General features: G+C 55.1%; 6 protein-coding genes across 6 annotated transcripts; 3 read left to right on the top strand and 3 right to left on the bottom strand.

Annotated features, from left to right (window-relative positions):
• Nucleotides 1-910: 910 nt before the first annotated feature.
• B0I36DRAFT_433114 (uncharacterized protein) lies at nt 911-2,706 on the top strand (the record flags this gene model as incomplete). The annotated part of the gene is made up of 2 exons (XM_046162656.1): nt 911-2,559; nt 2,652-2,706. One exon carries the CDS (start codon nt 911-913, stop codon nt 2,243-2,245), a length of 1,335 nt encoding a protein of 444 aa, XP_046010753.1. The 3' UTR covers nt 2,246-2,559; nt 2,652-2,706.
• A 255-nt stretch (nt 2,707-2,961) lies between these two features.
• Nucleotides 2,962-3,533, bottom strand: B0I36DRAFT_433113 (uncharacterized protein; the record flags this gene model as incomplete). The annotated part of the gene is made up of 2 exons (XM_046162655.1): nt 2,962-3,123; nt 3,234-3,533. 2 exons carry the CDS (start codon nt 3,531-3,533, stop codon nt 2,998-3,000), a joined length of 426 nt encoding a protein of 141 aa, XP_046010752.1. The 3' UTR covers nt 2,962-2,997.
• A 2,455-nt stretch (nt 3,534-5,988) lies between these two features.
• Nucleotides 5,989-6,786, bottom strand: B0I36DRAFT_413441 (ankyrin repeat-containing domain protein; the record flags this gene model as incomplete). Its single annotated transcript, XM_046161996.1, has 1 exon — nt 5,989-6,786. One exon carries the CDS (start codon nt 6,784-6,786, stop codon nt 5,989-5,991), a length of 798 nt encoding a protein of 265 aa, XP_046010751.1.
• Nucleotides 6,787-7,962: 1,176 nt separating this feature from the next.
• Nucleotides 7,963-8,532, top strand: B0I36DRAFT_351413 (uncharacterized protein; the record flags this gene model as incomplete). The annotated part of the gene is made up of 1 exon (XM_046157008.1): nt 7,963-8,532. One exon carries the CDS (start codon nt 7,963-7,965, stop codon nt 8,530-8,532), a length of 570 nt encoding a protein of 189 aa, XP_046010750.1.
• Nucleotides 8,533-9,686: 1,154 nt separating this feature from the next.
• B0I36DRAFT_433112 (cytochrome c/c1 heme-lyase) lies at nt 9,687-11,440 on the bottom strand. Its single transcript, XM_046162654.1, has 3 exons — nt 11,064-11,440; nt 10,353-11,005; nt 9,687-10,276 (listed from the first exon to the last, which is right to left on the bottom strand). Exons 1-3 carry the CDS (start codon nt 11,151-11,153, stop codon nt 9,988-9,990), a joined length of 1,032 nt encoding a protein of 343 aa, XP_046010749.1. The 5' UTR covers nt 11,154-11,440; the 3' UTR covers nt 9,687-9,987.
• Nucleotides 11,441-11,805: 365 nt separating this feature from the next.
• On the top strand, nt 11,806-14,086 carry B0I36DRAFT_247412 (putative ubiquinone biosynthesis protein; the record flags this gene model as incomplete). Its single annotated transcript, XM_046150307.1, has 3 exons — nt 11,806-12,426; nt 12,504-13,979; nt 14,042-14,086. The coding sequence occupies 3 exons, from the start codon at nt 11,806-11,808 to the stop codon at nt 14,084-14,086; spliced, it is 2,142 nt and encodes a 713-aa protein (XP_046010748.1).
• Nucleotides 14,087-17,246: the final 3,160 nt, after the last annotated feature.

Below are 17,246 nucleotides of genomic sequence, written 5' to 3'. Positions count from 1 at the left end.
GCGGACTGGAATGGTCGAGGAACCCCGGCACCCAGTGACTTGGTCCATGACATGCCTGCCTGGGAGTTTCAATGACTTCTCGTTCTCCGTCCTAAGCGTACGTGTAATTGACAAGGCTGAGCCGAGACGACCAGTCAGCTGAACATTGCCCATCAGAGTTCATCATGCGCTGCCATTGTCGTGCCATTGTGAAGCAGAGCCAGCACGGGCTCGTCATCTCCCAGCGGCTTGCACCAGATGCGGGGGCACGCTAAGGCACTGTAATTACCCGACTGCACTGCCATTCCTGGCGATTACTGAGTGAGCGCAACCACTCAGGGCTCAGGATCCTTGTAGCGCCGGGCTCTAAATCAACGTTACGTCGGCCCTGGCAAGCAAGCAGTTTGATCCTGTTGGGAGGTAGGTTGCATCATCTTGGCACAACACCCAGTACTGCTGCGCACATTGACTCTTTGACGTGGCAGGCAGCTCCTCTCTTCTCACCTCCTTGTCACGAGAAATCCGCTGCGACGGACGTCGTCTACTCGAGCAATCACGCTTCATTCGTCAGTCGTGCGAAGCCTTCGAAGAAGGAAATTGCCAAAGTAAGCGGTGCTAGGGGGTCGCTCAGTGCTTTCACGGTGATCTGGCCTGCTAATGGATGTGACCAGCAAAGCCTCTGTCTCGATTGATTCTTGGAAGCCGCAGAAAAGCCACGCCGTCAGCATTGTTTCAAGTGCAGCAAAGTCCGCTCGCACGTTAGTAGTATGGCCGCCCACACCCTTTGATTTGTACGGAATGCACATCAGGCTGCAGAAAGCCACTTCTCTTCAAAACTAATCTTAAGCAGACGGCGTTTTCAATCCCATCAATTAATTTGCTTCCGAGTGGAAACCCTTCTTGTGCTGCATCTTCGAGGACTTGGTCGAGCATGGCTGCCGCCAGTCTTGCAACTCTGCCAAACGAGCTGCTCGAGGACATACTCCGGCCTCTTGCAAGGAGTGACCTGAACAGTCTCTGTATCAGCTGCAAAGCACTTCAGAAGCGCATAGAGCCCTTCCTGTACGCAGATGCAGGCAGAATCATAGAAAGGGTTGTGCACCGGTCCATAGGGAACACGGCCATCATCAAGGCCGCCCGACATGGTCCCATCAAGACTGATGCCTGGTGCTTCTCCGCCCTGCGACAACTTATTAGACAAAACCGGTTTGAGAGCTTTCAGATCCTGTGGGACAGGGATTACTGGGACCCCACGTATGTCCAAGGCCGCATGCACGTATTGAAGAACAAACGATCGGGGGATATATGGAGTGGCACGCCAAAGATGTTTGCAGAGGCGTGCCGTCCTGCGTCCCGTCATTTCATGGAGTACATGCTCGAGCACCCTTGCAACAGCGGACACTACATGGGACAGGCCGTCCCCGACATCCTCTTGATCAAAGTGCTACGGCGCGGAGATGCCACAGCCAGCCTGGTCCAGTACTTGCTCGACCACGGCGCGGATCCCCACCGCTGTCAAGCAACGGGAGGCGCCCAGGCCGACCCGCTCGCTCTCGCCATCCAGCACGACCAGATGGACATTTTCGAGCTCTTGCTCGCCCGCGGGGCCAGTATTCACGGGAAGCGCTTCTATCAGAAGGCGGACGGTATCCTGCACATTCCGATATTCACCGCTGCGGTCAAGATGGCCTCCCAAGGACCGCAGGCCGTCCTCAGATGTGTCGACAGCGGATCAATGGTCAACCACGCCGCAGCGGTCATCGCCAGAGGGAGGGCCCAGCGCGGCAACGGGAGCCAAAAGAAGGCTTTTATGCCGCATCCCATCTACGCTTACTTGTACGCCATCGAGGACTGGGACCCCGAAGAGTCGAGTACCATGACTCCTGTTGAGGGGGTCAAGTTCTGGCTTGAGCTCGGCGTCGCGATTGGAAAAGACGCCAGGCCGGTTCAAAATGCCAGGGCAGTGCAAGAACCCGTATCAGCGCAAGAAGGGGAACTAAGTCAGGAGGCTGTGCGGAAGCCATGGGCGCGTCACGACCTCACCGCAAAGTCGCTGGTGTTTTTCTTGATTCAGCAGCGGGGACTCCGCAGGTTTGAGAGTGATGGGTATTTCACGCTTGTCAAGTTCCTCGCTAGCCTCGGGTCCTCGAGAGATGAAGTCCTGGAGCTACGAGATATGTACAACAGGTGTCATCATATGGAGAGCACTGTTGTGAACGATCGTTGGCAGGAGGTGCTTCGGATGCTCGACGTCCCCTACGCGTGATAAGTGGTTGCACTCGATGTGGAGTGTGAAGGCACAGTCAATGACAGGCGATCTCGCGCCATCGCTGCAGAAACGGACATGGACAATGCGGGACACTGGGGATACGGAAGAGTCTTGAGCAAGGTATCAACATAACTGTATGCATGTTGTCTTGGATCAACGCGCTGGGACGAGTGTCATCAAGTCAATACTGATACCGTGTACATCTTGAACATAGGCGAAGTCTTTCCAGCAGCTGCAGCTTAGCTTAGCTCAGGACCACAACTCGAAAGTAGTTGGTGTGAATATGTGTGATATTACCTGTCCTTCCTAGTGTGAGTCGCTCCTTTCTCTCGAAATCCTGGTCGAAATGTACACCGCAGCTGTGGCTGTTGTTGAGATGGGAGCTAATTTTAATTTTGTGCAGACAACATGAAGCACGACGTCACACAAGGATGCGCTTATTCTGAGGTTAAGAGTGGTTGTCATTGAACGAAGGGTGACAAACAGAGGTTATTGTTATATACATGGACCGCGAGAGAGTCTCTACTCTCAGTGCTCAGTTACTCTCACGAGGGGAGAAAGAATACACGACGGTCTAAGACCGACTCCTTCTTTGTATGCTCATCCTTCCCAGGCGAACGGACACTCTTAGTCGAGATTCGTGGTAGTCATACGCGAGGTACTATCTTCTGCCCAGGCCGTGCGAACCAAAACATGACTCAAGCAAAGAGACAGGAAGGCGAGGCAGGCAGCTGTTCCGGCTCACTGTCTTAGCAGCTGCATCCGCAAGAGCCGCAGTCGCCAGGTCCAACGCCGCAATCCTGCTGCTGATTGCACTGCTGGTTGGTGCTGCAGCCGATCCATTCGCCGAAGCCCCCGTTACCGGCAGTCCAGCACTAAGCACACAGGTCAGTATATCTCTCGTAGTCCATCACGGATACAGTAGCGGAGCGACCCGGAGAAAAGAAAAGTAGACGGGATGACATTGCGGATAGAGTCAACTTACCCACTGGCCGGATCCCGTAGCGCCACACTGCTTCCAGCAGTAGCCGTCCGTGCAGCCAAAAGGAGCGTCGTGGTAGCAGTCACGCCGGCCAAGCAGGGCGGTGGCGGAACCCAGGGGGTGCTCCTTGCACTTGCGAATACTGTCGCGGTCGATGTTGTCGGGCAGTCTCATGAGATCCGGCTGGTAAAGGCCGCCGAAGCCGCACTCTGCCTCGTCGGCGGTGGCATTGTCGGCCATGACGGTGACGAAGCCGGTAGTGGCGACGGCAGCGACGGTCTGGAAGATGGTAGAGAACTTCATGTTGGGCTGTGGAGGAGACTTGAAGTGCCTTGGAGTAATTGAGGAAGAATGATCTTGATGGGAAGACTTTGTGAGTTTAGAATTGTGATTGTAGTGTGTGATGCTGAGGTAGAAGAATCGAGTGTCGGATGAGAATCTCGAGGCTCTTTATATCATGTGTTTGTACATGTTGTGGGCCAACCTGCAAGCTTTTGTGTGAGTTGACTGTAATGGCCAGAAGTTTCTATTCCAAGCACCGCCACCACTACATGGCGATGATCGTGAATCCAAGCCAGCCGGAAGGGAAGATCGTCAGTGAAAAACCCTTTACGAGATCGACAGGACCAAAACATCGTCATAGTTGCTCAAGGTTACTGCTTCTCAGATGCCATCCGAGTTCAACGCCGAGCTCGATCGGCATGGTCTCCAACCAGTCGCGTCGACTGAATCTCTGCTCAGGATGGTCTATATGGATAGCCAAGGAGCGCTGCTATCATTGTGGATAACTTCCGTCAAAAGAATTCAAGGGCTGGGGCTGAGCATGAAGATCGCAGGACGTTCTTCACGGTCGATCCATAACGTCGTCCGCTCGCGTTACGTCGGATTCGGGATCCGGGCAAATTGACCCAGCCACCAACGTCGACGGCGACGATCGATCTTCGTGATCCCGGGCAGCTCACTGAAACAGACACAATCACCATGCCTTTCCAGCAGCCAGAAACGTAAAACTACCTCTTTTAGAACCTATTGACAACCTCAAGCTGAACCCCTACCGTGTCTAAATAGTCGTGATGTAATCCTTAAGTACCCTCGCTGCACATTGCACGAGGAAGAGTGGGCTGGTACCGCTTGTGACATCCTCGACATTCCAGGCTGATCGTCTCCACCAGTCCTCCTGCGATCAACGAATGTTTCAATTTACGAACAGAGAATCCGCCGCTGCCTGCCCATCAGCAACAGAGTCTACGAACTGCCTGATGAACGGCTTATGCCAGCCAATAGGGCGTTGCCTTCTTGGGTGTGGTCATCATTCAGCCTCAGCTAATTATGGCCCAACCGTTACAGAAGTGGAGACGCTGATCTGCGTGGATACTCCTCTTGTTTGCGCCCAGAAACGTCCCTCGAGGTTGCCAGAAACACAGAGAGGTTATTGCGCTAGCGGCACCAATGTCGAGTGGTTGCTCCAGGCGTCTAGCACACTGGCAACAAGGTTCAAACAGGGTCACGGACGTGTTGCCGAAGCTCAATTCCCGCGGGGGCTCTACACCAACCAAATTGCACTCTTTAGATCGACGAAGGCATGCCAAGAAAGGTCATTGTAAGGGGAGAATGTTTCGCTTGTTCCCGTTGCCCGCTCGGGTCCGAAATCCGATGGTGCAGTGAAACTCACAGGGGTATGCCTTTCGAAGCAAGTCGTGCAAGCATACGTCACGTCATCTGCGTAACGAGCTGTTACAACCAATCACATAGCACAGCAGAGACAACGTACGTATGTAGTGTGCGCAACGCGCTGACAATGTGGGTTTGTGTCCAAGGATGTGCCTGGGGCCTTGCATGTTGGGGGCCACGGGAGCGGGAGCTAATAACGCCACAGCCACTGCCGCTGCGGGATGTGGGGATGCAAGGGAGCCAGTGTTCATGCCCGATACAGTAATCTGACCAGTTCCAGAAGACGTGCACGCGATGATCGGCACCTCGAGGAGCATCCGGCTGTCACGGCACTGGTGGCAGTAACACGGCCGGGGCGTCTCGTTGCCCTTACGACCTAGCCGCTTCCCCAGATTTTCTAAATTGGTAACGGTCCCGCGCCTGACCCATGCAGAGGCCATCTTTTTCAAGGCACCCTGCAACTGTGGGCTGTGATAGGCATACGTCAGCTCCGCTCACAGCAGGACAAGGCTCTTAAGTTCGATGAGGCAGGCTGGCCTGCAGCTACCTCGAGGTGCGAAGGTTGTGAGATCATCCCGTCTGCCATCGCATTTAGGTGCACCCCCTCCCGAATCCTTCCACAACATGTGTCAAGCGCACCATGGAATCAAAACGGTCTCCAAGAAAATGGCGTACGGAGGCGATGTCGACCGATGCCCAGTCGCTATTTTGAGCCCAGTCTACAGAAAATCCTTGGCGTCATTGTAAGATTCGTCATACATTGCAAGCAGCTCGAGTTGTGCATGAGCGCGCCGAGAAAAGTCCTCCTAGGCACTTGAGGATCAGTGTTCTGTTAGCCAAAAGTTGACACTGAGAGGCTGGCAATGAAGGACAGTAGGATGTGAGCAACTCGTCTTCTTCTAAGTGCCGCAGTCGGCGAACCATGAGAAGCACCTTCAGCAAGAGAAATTGACATTCAGAGCATTCAATTAAGGACTTGGGCCGACGGCTTACAGTGGTGACATGTAGCGTACAACTGAAGGATTTGGTATTCATTCTCTCTCACTAGCATGAGGGGGGCGTCTACATCAAGTGGTGAAGTGACTAATTACTGCTTTGAACGCTCCTCTCGGACCTTGGACAGCAGAGCCTTGAACTCAGCCCTGTCCTCGCCTTTGCTCTCGAGAAGATCCGCAACCTCGGCCAGGCTCTTCCCACTGCGGTCCACAACGTTGATGCTGGCACCGTGGTCGAGCAGGATTCTCGCTGCTCCAACCTGGCCAGCCATGAGCGCACTGTGCAGCGGGTGCTCCCCTGCGAGCTCTCTGGCGTCGTTATCGGGTGCCGCCCCTTTACTGAGAAGATAGCGCATCATTGCGTCGTTGCCTTGCCCGGCAGCCGCTCCAAGGGCACCCGAGTGTTCCAGGCGCGCGCCATGTCCTAGGAACAGGTCGATTGCAGCGGTGTCATCGTAGCGGGTAGCAGCCAGTGCGATAGGGAAGCCGAACGACTCCGGTCGCTTGTTCGGGTCGGCACCTTGTTCGAGGAGATAACGCAGGAACTCGATGGACCTCCGACTCCTGCAGGCCGAGGAGAGAGGCGTCCCTATGCGTTCGAGCCTTCTGTTCGCGAGCGAAGGATCGCGGGCAATGAGCTGCGAGAGGACAGGGATGGATGCCTTGCATGCAGCCGCGTGGACGGTCTCGTCACTGAGTTCCAGTTGCGGAAATTCGTTGAGGAGAAAGTCCACGACTGAAGTGTGACATCCGACAACAGCTGCCTTCAGCAATTCTTGGGCTGTCTCAGGGGGTATGCTTGGCTTGTGTGCTAGAAAATACTCTCGCAAATGTGCGGTGTCGCCCGTGGCAGCTGCGGACTTGAGCTGGTCCTTACTTGGGTTGTTCATTTTTCTTGGAATGATAATGTGATGATATTGATTCTGGATTGAGTATTGAGATGAAAGAAATCGTCTGAATGCTTGGTGGTCCAAACTGTCATGGAGCAAATTGAGAAATTCACGTCTGGCACCTTTTGAAGAGCTTGCGCGATATACTGTAAAGACTTGTGCTACAAGATGGTACCTCGTGTTACCAATCTTGGGTGCATTTTGTGGCATCCAGCGGCCAGTGACAGATCGGTTGCATGACGTCAGACCACATCTATAAAAAGAGTGGTTTCCCACAGTCATTGTCAAGGTGCCACTCAACTCACACGTCTTGGAGTATCTCTAGTACACATGGATTGTGAATGAAGATCTCGGATTTCCATAGTCTAGTCCATGTGAAGCATCCCTGTAAGCGCTCCGCTTGACCTGGCACTTTTCGCCTTGATATAGTATGACCCCTGCATACTGCAGCCGCTCTGATCCTGGATAGTTAGTCCTATTCCACATCGGCGGAGACGAGCTCCGAAATATGGCATACTGTCTCAGAGTTGAAGCAGTATGTCCATTCGCACGAGTAACTCGCCGATCATCGACATATTTCCTGCTACTGCTCGCATCCGATGCTGTACCGATATGTGCGCAGCGGCTTAGAATAGCAACACCGCCTTGGCCGATGTCAATCGCAGGAGCGGATCGATGATGGCAGACCAAAAAAACAGTGGGCAATGTGCTAGCAAGTGCAGAAAGGAATCCTTTGGTGTGCATCATTCCTCGAAATGACGAAGTTGCCTGCTTCGGCAGTCGATTGCTCTATGTTTAGACGACTGAGCGGAAACGGGTCACTGTCTTCTCTCCTTCTCGAGGATGGCTCCTCGCCTACGGGATACGAGGGCAGTGCTAGTTGACGTGCTGCACAGCGCTCACTGCCATACACGGCACGACTGCTTTGCTTTGACTCGAGGCCCCTTGGACTACGTACTCCAGGCTGTCTTTTCGTGGATTCGTGACAACGGGAAAAGTACATAAGGGCATGTCGACCACAAACCATCATCGTCCCTTTATTGTTCAGAATCACACGAGCCCATCACATCCCAGATATCACAACAACCAGAAAGTATTGTGCCTTTCTCCCTCCAAGCACACGTCTGCCCTCCAATCTCTTGCAGTCTCCCCAGTCAACCTAAGACATTATTCACCATGAAGTTCTTCAACACCATCACCCAGGCCCTTCTCTTGGCTCTCCCCCTCGCCATCGAGGCCAGTCCGGTCGACATGGCCAAGGCCATTCGCGCCCGCGCTGCGTACAGAAACCCTCTTTCCCGGCGAGACTGCCCCAGCCAGGACATCATCGACGACTATGTCGCCGCCTGGGGTGGAGTCGGCGACAGCACAGTCTTCTACACGGGCTTCTCGGACGACGCGGACTTCGACGTTGTGGGAGATTTCGCCGGCCAGGTGGGCGGCAAGTGGTACGAGAGCGCCGTCAGCCAGCAGCAGATGGACACCTGGGACGCCGAGTGCACCGACGACGAGGTCCTCGACAATGTCCTGGCCACCCGCGTGTCCGTCGCCATTGCCAAGCTGGCCACGGGCAAGACCTATGTCCTGCTCGGGGAGAAGGCGATCAGCAGCAGCAGCGTCTGGGTCACAGCCGAGTGGCCCATCCTCAAGGACAGGAGCGGCGTCGAGATCATTGCCGTGAATGCGGGCAACACCGCGGAGACGCAGGCCTATGTGGCGCACCAGAACCCCTGGCAGAGTGCCTAGACAGGGCGTGGCAACAAAACAGGTGGTCGTTGTTGCGGGTGGTTGTTGGTCGTGAATATCTGGGATGGCCTGGAGTTCGAGCCAAGCCCCAAAAGGACTTTGTGTCATTCGCATCTGATGAGCTCTTGCAGTCTCGGACATTTCGTGTGTCGTGTAGTTTTGACTGCCTTTTGTCTTTGATTAGTTCTGGTTACGCCCAAGTACCTCATTGTATATATCAGTCACTCGTTACCACCGGGGACGCCCGCATGCATGAAATATAGTGTACATCCGCATCAATTAGTCTTCCTGGCCATCAACGCGATGGTATCTTAGGATTTTGACTGCTTCTCCCATTGTCCATAGCGGCTATATCGATCGGTTACCTGACGGTACAGCCCTTGTGAGGCAATTTGACTTTGGTTGTCGACGACAAGTCTCGTGCCTAAGCCACAGGCGGCGGAAGCTGCAATGATATCTGCAACTCAGCAAACCCGTTGAATTATAGCTGGTTCCAGTTAGATAGGGACCAGCCTCCTTCGTCATTTATGGTGTTATTCTCTCTTTGGGCGGCGCGGGGGAAGCCGACCTGAAACCCATCGGTCATGATCAGTGAGAGAAATCCGCCCAAGTAGCTTTTACAGCAGCGTATACTACCCTCCGGCAAGATGCTTTACATCATATCCATCCAATGACTCGGACTCTCTTCAGCGTCTACGCCGTTGTATTTGATCCCGGAGGATCTCGCTCAGCTTGAACCATGCAGTGTCTGAGCATGCTATCTCGACCCAATCGACGAGCAAATAATGGTCTCTGCTCGTGGCAGTGGTAGCGTCATCCCTATAGACAGGACAAGGCCAAGTCTACGGCATGGATGAGCTGCTTAGGTAATCACGAGAGCTACGTCGACAGGCCCAAAGGAGCACTGGAACGATGGATCACGAAATCACTGGGTGGCCCGGTAAGCTCCATGATGATATGACGGCGGACTGCGAGCAACGTCAACGCCGGTTGGTCGATTGACCCTGGAGACCGGTTCGTGACAAGAAGCGCGGAGTCTTACGCTTCAGAATAATATTGAAGAGAGCGCAGCAGAAGGCCCTCGTTAGACCACACCCAATTCACAGAAGCGGTGTCGTGAAAAATGAGATCCGCGAAGCATAGCACTAAGGGTTCAGTTGTTTATGTATGAATCAAGTCCAAGCCGGCCATGAGAAGAATGATGGAGAATTTCGGTTGTTCATAATGATATTGTACAGTTCCATTGGTAAAATTGCGAGAAAGCACATCAGAACGTAGTCGGAAGAAGCAGGGTTGAAGACTGAATAAACCCCAAGCTGCGCGTAAAAGTCGCCACCCGACTCATCGCCAAGCTGTAAACCCCAATACAGAAAACTCCGAGCAAATGCGGCCAAAAGAGAGTTGTCAGAAGACTTCCAATCGTACAAGAGATGCCATATACCAACGCGTGCCCGCTCACTTTGACGCAGCTGCAGCCGCTGCGGTAGAGAGGATTGGCGAGTTGCGCGCAGCCTCGCGGGCATCACCCCCAGAGGCTCTCCACCATACGTCGGTGCCCCATCGAACCAGGCGCTCCGTTGCACCAGACAGGGTTGCCGCGGGGCGCACGTCGAGGTAGAAGACAGGCTCGCCGGTTGGCTCTGGGGGGCCTTCGTAGTAATCGATCACATAGCGGACCTCTGTTTCCTTTCCGTTGACTGTGCGAGAAACGAACCAGTCGTGACGATCGAAGGGTGGCTCGGTGCTGGTTTGAGAAAGGCTTGTTAGTGTGGCTGTTCGCTAGCAGGTACAGTCCGAGGTCAAAGAAGTGAAAAACTCACCCGAAAGCACTTGGGTAGATCCATCCCATGACCTGCATCATTGTGGCCTTGGGCGTCATATCCTTTGGTCTTCCCTGGAAGCGCATCAGGCTTGGCTGCAGATCCTCAAGCTGCTTCTCCACGCCATACTGCTTGGCAGCTGTCTCGAGTCCCTGTTCTCCGTGGCTGCAGAGCTTTACGCCTTGCCAGATGCCACCGGCAAAGCGCTTCTCGTGCTCCATGATCTCGGCCCACGCACCCTCGTTCAGAAAGTTGTGCACGCCAACCATGCTCTCGACGGCCGTGATGTCGGTATCGGTATAGCCTTTGCGGAGCAGAGCGTTGTACATCTGCTGAGGCGAAGGGTATTCCCAGTTTCCTGTGCCGTCGCCCCGAGGAATCGTGGAGGGCTCGCGCTCGGTGGGCAGGGTGTGAGTCTGGTCGGGGGCGGGGGCCTGGGAGATCTCCTTGAACATGTAGTTGAGCGGGTTCAGCTTCGATAGCATGGACTCTGACTGGGTGTCGGATGCGGTAGCAGCAGCCTTCCTTGACTCGTGAGGGACGGGACATGCAGAGATGGGCTCGGCCGTGTTGCTGTGCTTGACAGGGCAGGCGGCGGGAGCAGCAGTCAGCGCGTCGGCGCTCTTCTGATGCTTGTGCATGGGACAGCCGGGCTGAGGAGCGTTAGTCGTGATTCCCAGTGTGACGGGCAGGGCTCGAGATGATGCTCACCGGAGGAGTGAGGCCAGCCATGTTCTTGCCGCCGTGAGGCGACGCAGAGGGCGTGGTGGCCGTGGTCGAGTCTGCCCAAAACCAACCCATCGTGTGTTGTGTGTTTCTGGCGTGTGGCTAGTGCTCTGTTGGCGGCGTCAAGGATGAGGAGTGATGAGGGTTGGGTGTGTCGTTGTTCTGCGCTTTGAGATCGGTGGAGGGTCACGGTGGGTGAGGCCCAAAAGTTGTCGCAATGTCGATGATGGGCTCCAGATTGTTTGCCCCCCCACAGTCCCGGCCTGGCTGATTACGACACTCGAAAGATTGATTGGCAATCGATAGACTCGGAGACAGCCGGATGGGCTCCCGCAGCGCGCCGCGCAGTGGCAGACGGCGGTACTCGGGGCAAAGTGGAGAGCCCGGCTAGCAACCAAAGGGACTGGCTGCCCGGCTGGCGGGCACCTCGTCGCATCTGATCTGATCCTCGACGTCACCGTGACAGGTGGGTCTGCACTCAAAGTGGCAGAGACCTGGCCGCTGCCGAGGCTCCCGCCCTGCAACCACCACAAACAACAAGCATCACCAGCATCCTCCCGCCTGCCGCAACCCTTCTCTCGCATAGAGCCTGTCCTCCCTCTCTCGCAATTCACAATGTCCACTGCGCCGCCGTTTCTAGACTCCTAGACCACCCTCTAATTGCGCCATGCCCTCTCCTCTCGTTCGACCTACCGACCCCTCGACATCATAACCAACACCTGCCGCCATGAGGGCAGCTATCCTGCTCGGCCGGTGTTGTGCGCGGCAGGCTCCATCTCACATATCTCTGCATCCCACGGCCACGATACAAGGCGCTTCGTCACGCCTCTTCTCGAGCCATCCTGCTTTCCGCGCGTCCTTTCGGTCCAGCGCTCGTCGGTCCACTAATGGCGCCTATCGGACACACCAGAGCTCCAGCCATGGCTCGTCCCAATCTTCGAGGCACAGCAGGGTGTTGCTAGCGACAGCGGCCAACGGCGCTCTGGGCACCGCGGCCTTTGTCAAGCTCTCCGAAAAAGACAACAGCGGCACAGAACAGACGAGCGAGGGACGCATGCTCCAGGCATCCCGGGCCGAGCTCAAGAAATCAGTACCAGACGATGAAAGAGGCCCCAAGCGTGCCGGACACAAGATATTCTTATTGCTTGATGTATACATATGGGAGCCGCTGTGTACGGGATTCAGATTCCTGCAGCTGGTGGTGATCTTCGTTCCTGTCATCCTGGCCGTACCCGCGGTCTGGATTGGGCCGCGGCAGCCCCAGTTCGACAATGAACGATCCGGTACATTGTGGTGGTTCGGTTTCTTGGTGCGGAGCATGGAGTGGGCAGGACCTGCCTTCATCAAGGTGAGTTGCATCCGAGGCCATGATGGACCTGGTTCACGTTTCTGGCCCACCACTCGAGACTGACGACTGTGACGTAGCTTGGCCAATGGGCCGCATCTCGAACCGACATCTTCCCAACCCAAATGTGCGAGACAATGTCGCGCTTACACTCGCAAGCCCCGGCACACTCAATGCGGCAAACGAGGCGCATAGTCCAGAACGCCTTCGATGGTCGCGAGTTTGAAGACGTCTTTGAAGAGTTCGACGAGAAACCCCTTGGGGTCGGAGCTATCGCGCAGGTGTACAAGGCGAAGCTGAAGCCTGACCTTGCCGTTCCTGGTGATGTCGATGTCGAGGATAAGAAGAGCAACATTCGCCAGAATGTGCGCCGCAATGTCGACACAGTACTCAAGAGCAGCCCGAAACGTGTGCCATCTAGCTATGTCGCGATCAAAGTCTTGCATCCCGGAGTGGAGAGGACAGTCCGCCGCGACCTTCGGATCATGTGGTTCTTTGCCAGCGTACTCAATGCAATTCCCACGATAGAATGGCTGTCGTTGCCAGACGAGGTTGCACAATTTGGAGAGATGATGAAGTTACAGCTCGACCTACGCATAGAAGCTGCAAACCTGGCAAAGTTCCGGAAGAACTTCAAAGACAGGTCAACTGCATGGTTTCCCTTCCCTTACCTGGACTTTACTACTCGAGAGGTCCTGATAGAAGAGTTTGCCCAGGGCATGCCACTTGCTGATTTCCTTGAGAACGGCGCGGGCGTGTATCAGCGCGACATTGCGCAGGAAGGTCTGGACGCGTTCCTGCGCATGCTACTGCTCGACAACTTTGTGCACGCAGATTTACATCCTGGCAACATCATGGTCCGCTTCTACCAGGCAGACCAGCCACACTTGCCGGCATTTGCTCAGAAGCAGCAATCGGTAAATCCTGACGAGCGAACCGACGTTACCGAGCAGGTGCTGGCGCGTCTGAGGCCATACAGGAAGCGACACAACAAGGAGGCATGGGAGGCGGAGCTGCGCAAGATCGACGCAGAAGGGTACAGACCGCAACTGATCTTCATCGACACTGGCTTGGTGACGGAGCTGAATGCCACGAACCGTGCCAATTTCCTCGATCTCTTCCGTGCTGTAGCCGAGTTTGATGGCTACAAGGCCGGAAAGCTGATGTGCGAACGATGCCGGCAGCCAGATGCCGTGATCGACAAGGAGGTCTTTGCGCTCAAGATGCAGCACCTTGTCCTCGGCGTCAAGAGTCAGACGCTGGCTCTGGGCAACATGAAGATTGGCGACATCCTGCAGCAGGTACTCGACATGGTCCGGAGCCACCATGTACGCATCGAAGGCGACTTTGTCAACGTCGTGGTGAGCATCCTCCTGCTCGAGGGGATCGGCCGCGTCCTCGACCCGAATGTGGACCTCCTCAGCAGCTCCCTGCCGATCCTACGACAGCTTGGCGCCCAGAGCGGTGCACAGATGATGAAGGGCGGAGACTTCCACATGTTCTTTGTCTGGGCCGGCTTGGAGGCGCGTAGGTTCATGCAAGCGAGTTTCGAAGATGTGAGTAACCTTCACTGCAATCTTATCCTGAAGCATCCAACTGACTGAGCTCTTCCCCAAAGGTTGAGAACTGCGTTAAGTACGATTTGCTAGCGCCAAACATTTGACGTATGATAGAAGTCATTGTACACTACCCTTTATCACCCATCATTTTGCCTGCTTCTTTCCGTCACCAACCCTTAGCTGGGAGTATTCGCAGTTCTGCGCAAACAACTATAGAGCTGTTTTGAAAATGCGCCAACCAACATCCATAGAGGTCATTGCAAGCCACTCCATAGAGCTAGATCACACATGACACAACTCTGCGACGCAAGATCCCTGGTGAACATCCATTTCAACATGCAAGACGTGAGAATTCAGAACCCATCCATTGGCCCAGAACGCCGCCTGGTCTGGTCATACAAGGAGGAGAATCTCCAGGGCTTCCTGCCCAATCCAAACAAGCGTACACACTAGGCCTGGCGGCGGCGGCCGGGGCCAGGGTTTGTACACAGGACTGCGCATATCCCGCCAGGCGCAGCGGCGGTGTAGAATGAGCTTCAAGGGAAGACGGGCAACAATTCAGATCATGCAGTGTTTGAGTGCTGGCCAGTCAGCTTCGGGTTTCAGAGTGACCGCCTTTGATCAACTGGGGCCGTGATCCCGGCATTCTCGACTTCGTCGGCGGGTACAAGGCTGGGGACAAGCACCAACCAGTCGAGAGAAGTCCAGTGGTTGATGATGGCGGCGGTTGGCGGCCGGCGGCCGGCGCTGCGTGCTGGCGCTATCTCCACTGTGATGCTGCGCCAAGTGCAAAGTGCTGCGCATGGGTTAGGGCTCGGGAGCGGGGACCTAGAGGTAAGAGTTGAGACGCTCGTTACAATTCAGCAATAACAAAGCAACCCAGGTACTCGTTTCAATGGCAAGACAAATATTGAGTGCCCTTGCTATTCAGGTTTATGCTATTAATTACTTGCAATTACCGCTGTTCCGGGCCATGTTGCAAGACACGCGGGGCCGGCCGGGCTGGAATCATCCGTGCCGGTCCAAATTTCCGTTCCGCCTGTGTGTGGATTAATTATCGTGCCATGCCAGTCGGGATGGGGGAACGAAACAGATGGGTTGGCACGGTGGTTGGTTCGCAATCATCCCTGTCTGGCGGAAGGCCGCCAGCTGTGCTTGTGCCCAATCTGGGCCCGTCCCCTCTCCCAGAGTGCGCGCGCGAACCTGGTTCATGCATCGTCATGTTAAAAGAGGGGAGGCCCATGTCGGGTCCCATGATTTTTTTTTGTTCGCGCCCACCCGCCCCGGAAAAACTCGCTGAGGGTGATTGATGATGATGATGCTGTGCAGTCCGCTCGCGGACGTGGTATTTCCGCTGGTCAACACTGTCGCGTTCCGATTTAATTACCAGCCGGTTTGGATTCGGAGCTGTGCGCATGTATCCCTAATTTGGAGACAGCATATCCCGTGGCCATTTCCTGGTTGAGGTTACCGTTACGTCAACCCGCGGGATTCCTGCCGCCCCAACGGGGGGAAGGCTGATGGCGCTTGTCAGATGATGCCAGCAAAAAGTTGCCAATTCGTTCCGTCCCTTCCCTCAACAGTATCCCTGCTCAACCTCCCTGGTCAAGCCCTCGCGCTACGCAACGGCTACCCTGCCCTTGCACGGCTGCACTTGTCATGGTTGCGGATGATGCTAAACCCACCTTGTCTGCACGATCCTAGTGCCAGCCTGGCCGAGCCGGGGCGCTTCATTGGATTGACGAGGTTTTGGTCCGCTTTCACCGCCAGAAGTCGTCGCGAGGGTCGCAGGGAGAGGCTCGCTGAAATCGGGGATTCTCACCAGCCGGCCAGACCGCAGCAAAGACTGGAACTAACGACTAGATGTGCTAAGATAGCGTCGCGAGAGGGGGTTTAGATCGTATCTTTCCCCCAGGGGTCCTAGCAAGGCGGAGGCGGAGAATGAGGTGGTGGGAGGCGAAGAAAAAACCAGGTTCTGGCCCCAGACCCTGTCCTCACCACCAACGACAACAAAACCAACGCTATCTGCCCATGTTTGACTGTATGGGTTTTTTGTCTGAGCGCGATACTCTTTTCTTCCCGCGACTATCATCACTGTTCTGTTGTTTTTGGGGGTTTCCCCTTTATGCTGCCTTCCGAGTTTGATTGCCTGGTCAAGGGTGTGAGAGAAGGGTACTTTATCCAAAAAAGCGGGCGGCGCTCAATCACGGCAGGGACTCCATAAACAATCTCGCCTCGAAGCGAAGCAACACTGGACTGTGCGAAGACGCTCGACAGTCTACAACAACGTCCTAGGGGGACCCCGGAATAGGGAGCATTGGCAGGTAAGCATCAATCTCAAAACAGTCCAAGGATTCAATCCCGTGGATGTGGTCCGTTCCCTTTGGCGGGTGCAATCCCCGTCGCGGCTGGTTGTTCCAGCCGCATGGGATTGAGTAATGTTACATCACCCTGTGATCTGTTCTTTTTCGAGTGTGCTCCTGCATCCTTCCTTTCGCGACGTCAAGACAATAATCACGACCAGCTGTGCTGACGCTAGGCAGTAGACGACGTCGACGACAGATATAATTCAGCATTCGAATTCAGGCGGCATAGGAGTGGAGCGTTGCGGACTTTTGGCACAGTACACAGCCAGACATCGACAATCTTTGGTACCGGAGCAACGGACACCCAGCATAGTTTTGGGGAAGCCCGCCTGCACGAAAAGCACAAAGCGTCAAGAACCATCAAATTACCACGGCAGAGACAAGACGTCTGCCACAAGCAGCAGAAGACGCGGTAACAAGTCCACTCCCTCACTCCACTGAGCAGAGGCGGCTCTCCACCACGCAGCACGGGCAACGATCCACAACAGCACACCGCAACAACTACCCCAATAACAAAAACAGCCGCACGATTCCAAGATAGTACCCCGTCAACAACATCGATCAGCCACCACAATGGAGTTCTTCAAGGATGCCCTTGCCCTGGACCACGGCGCGTCTCTGAAGGCCCTCTTCACTGGCGTCATCCCTTCACTTTCATCCTCGTCAGCCTCACTGCTGTCCTCCACGTCCACCACAGCATCCCACTTCGACCTGGACTCGGCGACGCTCGACAAGGTGTGGATAGCGATACTGGGCATCGAGGCCGTCATGATTGCCGGGCTGGTGCTTGCCAGAGTGTTCCACCAGTGCTTCCGCAAGCAGAGGCACCTCGAGATGTACCTGTAAGGAGGATGGCATTGGAAGCCATGGCAAGAAACAACACGAGCACTTGGGCGGC

This window comes from Microdochium trichocladiopsis (genome assembly GCF_020744255.1).
Source record: "Microdochium trichocladiopsis strain MPI-CAGE-CH-0230 chromosome Unknown B0I36scaffold_7, whole genome shotgun sequence".
NCBI classification, from domain to species: domain Eukaryota; kingdom Fungi; phylum Ascomycota; class Sordariomycetes; order Xylariales; family Microdochiaceae; genus Microdochium; species Microdochium trichocladiopsis.
This window is presented reverse-complemented; position numbering and strand designations above follow the sequence as displayed.

Excerpts from the sequence above, each read along its gene's own strand:
- B0I36DRAFT_433112 (XM_046162654.1), bottom strand. The coding sequence starts at position 11,153 with ATGGGTTGGTTTTGGGCAGACTCGACCACGGCCACCACGCCCTCTGCG. Across the intron at positions 11,006-11,063 it reads TGGCTGGCCTCACTCCTCCG|CCCGGCTGTCCCATGCACAA; the intron begins GTGAGCATCATC and ends AACGCTCCTCAG. Across the intron at positions 10,277-10,352 it reads ATCTACCCAAGTGCTTTCGG|CACCGAGCCACCCTTCGATC; the intron begins GTGAGTTTTTCA and ends TTCTCAAACCAG.